The sequence below is a fragment of the Rhodotorula paludigena genome (assembly GCF_050403205.1).
Source record: "Rhodotorula paludigena JCM10292 DNA, Rt_paludigena_JCM10292v1_ctg122, whole genome shotgun sequence".
NCBI classification, from domain to species: Eukaryota; Fungi; Basidiomycota; class Microbotryomycetes; order Sporidiobolales; family Sporidiobolaceae; genus Rhodotorula; species Rhodotorula paludigena.
This window is the reverse complement of record NW_027481336.1, coordinates 1-5748: the sequence shown is the minus strand read 5'-3', so window position 1 is coordinate 5748 and position 5748 is coordinate 1. Positions and strand designations below refer to the sequence as shown.

Genomic DNA, 5748 nt, shown 5'->3' with positions numbered 1-5748 from the left:
CACGCACTTGACGCCGCTTGCACCCACACACTCTCTCTGTCACGTTCATTTCTCCCTCCTACGTAGTGTGTCCCATGGACGATAGCCTCCTCTCTCCCTCTGTTTGAACCGTCCTTTCGCTCTTCTGGCATGGACTCTCGATACCCTTCTCACGCACTCGGAGCACTGGTGTGTTCAGACCGAGCATCGTCGCGGCCGCCAGCAGAAGAAGAACGGGGTCGCAAGGTCTCTTGCGACTCGTCGCAGAGCGTTGGCTCTGGCCCTAGATCTCGTCCTGCTCCTGCCGGCAGCCCGCTCGCTCACCTGTGTACGGTCTAGGCGCCTGTACGCTCGCCTGACTTCGAGAGCAGGACAGGGGGCCTCCGAGTTCAGGGGGCCGCCGCGGTTCAGGGGAGGATTCGATAAACTGTTTATCGAATCCTCCCCTGAACCCGGTGCCCCCTCTCCTTCCCTTACTGCCTGCTGGTGGCGTCCAGCAGGCGAAACGTCCTTGACTGCTGTTGCTTGCTTTCGCTGTATGGGCCCGGAAGATGAACTCTCGACGGGAAGCGCCGGCAGAAGGGAGTGCAGCTGTGCGGAGCGACGCAGTGCGGAAGCGGAAGCAGCGCGAGCAACGCTGAAGGCTTCTCTCGCGGTCAGAGGAGGGACCCGGTAGTCCAGGGACTCGAGGTCGTGTAGGAAAAAAGGCAGTTACGAGGAACACAGGGACAAAATGCAAGGCTGCAAGGGAGGAAAGAGAGAGACCCGGAGACAGGACTGGCGCTCTTCGCGCTCTTTTGGACAGGCGAGCGAGCTGCGAGCGCGAGACGGAGTCAGGCGATCGCGCGCAAGAAAGACGAGGAGAAGGTGCAACGCACGAGGGCTTAGCACTGCGTCGCCCACAGGTTGCGCTTGTCCTTCTTGCCCGAGTCGCCCGCCTTGCGGTCGCCGCCCTTGTCATCGACGGCGCCGTCCTTGTCCTGCTTGCTGTCGTCGTGCGGCTGCTCCGGCCCGCTCGCCTTCTCGCCGTAGCCGTCGCCGCCGAGACCCTTGTCGAGGCCGACATCGAAGCCGTCCGAGTTGGCAAACGTCGACATGAACGAGCCCGGGCTGAAGACGCTGCTCGTAAAGTCGAAGCCGCGGCCATTGTCGCCGGCCTTCTTCTGATCGTCGCCGCCGCCGCTACCGCCCTTCTTCTCGCCGTCGTCGAAGGGCGACGAGCCGAACGAGCCGACGCCGAGTGAGCCGAGGCCGCCGGTCGTGTCGAGGCCGATGTTGCTCGCAAAGTCGCGCTTGCCGACGAGGATGCCGGACGACTTGTCGACTGCGACACCGAGGATGGACGTTCAGCGCGGATCGAGCGAGAGCGGACAAGGGCCAGAGACGCACGGTCGAGCGAGTGCTCGCGGCTGTTGTACTGCTTGTAGCAGAATTCTTCGTAGTAGTACTCGACGTCGTCGAAGGACTTCTTGAGGCCGTCGGAGAGGAAGACTGATTCGCCCTTGGCTGCGAGCGAAGGCGCAACGCGGGTAAGCGGCGCTACGATTCGGGAGAGGGACGGAGGGGCGCACTGTCGGAGATGAGGAGCTCCTTGCTGTTCTTGACCTTGAACTCGTCTGCAGAAGGCGAAGGTAAATACTCGATGCTGAGGGCAGGCAGCGGGAGGGCGGGCGCACCGATGTCGGCGTACAGGTTGCGGTAGCAGATCTCCTTGAGCGCAATCTCCTGGTCGAGGATGTCCTTCTGCGTCGAGCTGATCGATGCGATCTTGCCCGCGTCCTTGTCTGTGTAGCGCACGGGTTCGAGGCGAGTCAGTCCGGAGCGGGCTTCCCGTCGGTCAGATGCTGGAGGAGAGGCGCACCGTAGGAGAGCGAGGCTAGAGCGGGCACGGCAAGGAGCGCGAGAGAGAAGAGCATGTTGATGGAAGAGAGCCGGAGTGTGCGAGGAGCGAGCGGTGCGGGAGAGCGAAGGAGGAAGAGAGGAAGAGGAAGAGCGGAAGAAAGAGAGGAGGGGCGGCGGCTGACGGTCTTCTTGGGGCTTGACAGTGCTGCGCAGTAGGTCGCACGCAGCTCTGTCCTGCGCTGCCGAAACGCTGCACGAGCGGGACATCACACAGGTGGTACGGGACAGCACGCCCGTCTGCGAGATTGCAGACACTAGCCAGCGCAAAGCTGAGTCCGGGGTGCAGTTCTCAGATGATACTGGGCGCTCAAGCGATCTTGCGGGGTTGTCGGAAGCAGAAGCCAGCGATGAGGCGAAGAGAAGCAGGAGATAGCGGTGCCAGCATGGACGCCAGACGCGATCATTGTGACGTCGGTAGCCTGTCCTCAACTGTCCTTGTTGATGCACAGAGCTGCAAGCGGCGCAAGCGCGGTCGCGGCGAAGGTCAACCTCTTTGAAGAGCGAAGCGAGCAAGGTCAACCTCGAACGCTCTCGCCTCGTCGCGCCTGGGCGGGCTTGCGAGCTTGTAGAGACACAGGAGACTCATACGGACGCGTGACGCTGAACGTCGTCACGGCAGAGGGCCTTGTCCGCCAGTTCCTTCATCTCTCGTACTTCAACTAGAGCGGCGGCTCTCTCGCACACATCGAGCAGAGCAGAGCTTGCAGTCCGCTAGCGTGTGCACAACACTTTCTTCGAGCCCTACTGTTGTGCAGGTCGAGCTGACTACCGGTGTCGTGTCGTGCAGCCGCTCCCCACATGTCGAGCGCACCCGTCTGCCGCTTCTTCCAGCAGGGACGGTGCCAGTTCGGCGCCGACTGCCGAAACTCGCACGGTAGCGTACCGACGAAGGGCAACCCGAACCCGGCGACCGCGTCCTTCAGGTTTGATCACCTCTTCCTCCTCCTTGTTGGCCGGTACTAACCGCTTCGTCCTGCAGTCGCGATGGAATCAAGCTCGACCTGACGACCGAGCGACCAAGATGGGTCATGTCGTCGTATGGGCCGGGAAAGGGCGAGCCGAGCATGATCAGTGGGCTCGACGTGAGCCCGGAAGAGCTGCGGTGGCAGTTCTACACTGCGCGGAGTCAGAACAATCCCACGCTTTACGTACGTGATATCCGCTCAAGTCCGATGAGGACATTGCTGACGTCCGACCCGGTAGCCTGAACAAAATCTCAGCCAAAAGGCCGAAGCCGCCGTCCAGAACGCCCTTTCGAACCTCGATCAAGCCTTTCAATTCGCCGTCTCGCAATCCTCGTCTTCTTCGTCCCCTGCAACTACACCCTCCACCTCGACGGCGAACCCTTTCGGCGCTGCCGCAACACCTGCCAAGCCCGCGTCCGGCTTCGGCGCCTTTGGCTCTTCCAGCGCGGCACCGTCTACCCCCTCTGCCTTTGGCGCGAAGCCTGCGACTTCGGCGTTCGGCACGCCCGCCGCTAGTGGCAGCGCTTTTGGCGCATTCGGCTCCGCCGCGAGCAAGCCTTCTGCGTTCGGGTCAGGCGGAACGGCGGGCAGCGCATTCGGCTCGGGCGGGTCTGCTGCGACGGGCTCGGCCTTTGGCGCAGGAGGCACGTCTTCGTTTAAGCCTGCGTCCGGCTTCGGCGGAGCGAGCGGGGCGAGCACTGGGGGCGGCAGTGGTGGCTTTGGCGCCTTCTCCGGAGGAGCAGGAGCGAGTACCAGCGCGTTTGGCTCGGGCGGATCCGCATTCGGTGCCGGCGGAGCAGCGCCGAAACCATCTTTCGGCTCGTCTGCCTTCGGCGCCGGCGGCACGGCGGCGACTCCTGCGCCTTCGAGCGCTTTCGCCGCACCGGCATTCGGCTCCTCTGCGACTCCCGCGTTCGGCTCGTCCGCATTTGGCAGCTCGTCGACTACGCCTGCGAGCGGCTCTGCCTTCGGTCAATCCGGCTTTGGCGCCGCAGCTTCAACGCCCGCAAGCGGATCCGCGTTTGGCGCGTTCGGTACAGCAGCCAAGCCGTCCGGATCAACACCCGCAGCCGGCGGATTCGGCGCTTTCAGCGGAGGCGCTGGCGCAAGCTCGACACCGGCTTTCGGGCAGAGCGCTTTCGGGTCGGGCGGCACGGCGCCGGCGACGAGCGCATTCGGCAGCGGTGGCACTGCTCCCGCGACGAGCGCTTTCGGCGCCGGAGGGACAGCTCCTGCTGCAGGGAGCGCCTTCGGATCCGGTGGGACAGCGCCTGCGGCAGGGAGTGCGTTCGGCGCAGGTGGAACGGCAGGGAGCGCTTTCGGGGCAGGCGGGACGGCGGGCAGCGCTTTCGGGGCAGGCGGGACGGCGGCCAGCGCCTTTGGCTCGGGCGGGACTGCAGGCGGGTTCGGCGGGTTTGCGCCGAAACCAGCAGGCGCGGCCACGTCCACATCGCCGTTTGGCGCACCTGCAGCAGCACCAGCGGCGGCACCTGCAGCGACGAGCGCCTTCGGGTCCGGCGGGTTCGGTGCATTCGGGGCGGCGCTCGGCTCAACTACATCGGCATCGCCTTCCACCTCGGCTTCCGGTGCTCCTGCATTCGGCCAGTCCGGCTTTGGGGCTTTCGGCACGGCGGCTGCGCCAGTTTCGGTCCCGGCTCCGCCAACAGCGGTCAAGGATCCGTACGCCGAGATCGAGGACAAGAAGGAGCGCAGTGCTGAGGAGATGGAGCTGTGGAAGGCCGACAAGTTCAGCTGGGGCATGATACCTGTCAACGCGCCGCCGCTCGAGGTGCGGTAGAAGGGTGCGTCATCGCTTCTGGCTTGTTTGCCTCGAATTACGTGGTTGACGAAAGTGCAAATGCAGACTGATCTCAACGCCACTCTGCCATGCTGAATACGCTCTGTCCGCTACCGCAGTCGCCCCTGTTGTGCAAGTACCCGAATAGATGCACCGAATGTTTCGCTCGCGCTGCTCACGCTTCTCCCGCTCTGCTGACCGCGGACTCTTCCGCCCGGACTCACAAAGCCCGAGTGTGTGCCATGCGAGAAGAACTCGATGTCGCTCTCCCGCACCTCTCGCTCCTCGCGAATTCCGGCTCTGTCCCGTCGACATGCTTCTCTCTTCTGGCGGTCTCCGCCTTTGCCAAAAGAGCGCGAAGAGCGCCGCTCGCATCCTGACTCCGGGTCTCTCTCTTTCCTCCCTTCCGGCCTCGCATTTCGTCCTTGTCTTCCTCGTAGCTGCCTTGTTTTCTGCACGACCTCGACTTCCTGGACTACCGGGTGCCTCCTCTGACCGCGAGAGGAGCCTCCAAAGTCGCTCTCGCCGCTTCCGCTTCCGCGCTGCGTCTCTCCGCACGACTGCTCTTTCTGGCTGCTCTTTCCCGAGAGCAGACCCGACTTCCGCGTCTATGCAGCGAGAGGCAGGCGAGACCGGTGAACGACATTCCGCCCCCTGGAAGGCACGGGCAGGCAGCAAGGAAGGAAAGGGGGCACCTGGTTCAGGGGAGGATTCGATAAACTGATTATCGAATCCTCCCCTGAATCGCGGCGGCCCCCTTTTCGTGCACTCGAAGTCAGGCGAGCGTGCCGACAGGCGCCTGACCCGTACGCAAGACGAACAAGCTGGCCGCTCGCACGACCAGGAGGTGTCAAGTCGACGCATTGTAATCACGAGTCGCAGGGGACTTTGCGACCCCTTTCCACCTCTGCTGGCAGCTGCGACAACGCTTGGTCTGAACAAAGCAGTGCTTGGAGTGCACGAGAGGGGTATCGAGAGTCCGTGCATGAAGAACGAAAGGAAGGTTCGGACAGAGAGAGGAGGCCATCGTCCGTGGGACACTACGCAGAAGGGAGAAACGAACGTCACAGAGAGAGTGTGGGTGCAAGCGGCGTCAAGTGTGTA

The 5748-nt window shown here is 63.5% G+C and overlaps 2 protein-coding genes across 2 annotated transcripts; one reads left to right on the top strand and one right to left on the bottom strand.

The window, feature by feature from the left end:
- Positions 1 to 863: 863 nt before the first annotated feature.
- Positions 864 to 1895, bottom strand: JCM10292_003355 (uncharacterized protein; the record flags this gene model as incomplete). The annotated part of the gene is made up of 5 exons (XM_076653002.1): positions 864 to 1303; positions 1369 to 1485; positions 1551 to 1595; positions 1656 to 1763; positions 1841 to 1895. 5 exons carry the CDS (start codon positions 1893 to 1895, stop codon positions 864 to 866), a joined length of 765 nt encoding a protein of 254 aa, XP_076501447.1.
- Positions 1896 to 2679: 784 nt separating this feature from the next.
- Positions 2680 to 4644, top strand: JCM10292_003354 (uncharacterized protein; the record flags this gene model as incomplete). The annotated part of the gene is made up of 3 exons (XM_076653001.1): positions 2680 to 2804; positions 2861 to 3029; positions 3085 to 4644. 3 exons carry the CDS (start codon positions 2680 to 2682, stop codon positions 4642 to 4644), a joined length of 1854 nt encoding a protein of 617 aa, XP_076501446.1.
- Positions 4645 to 5748: the final 1104 nt, after the last annotated feature.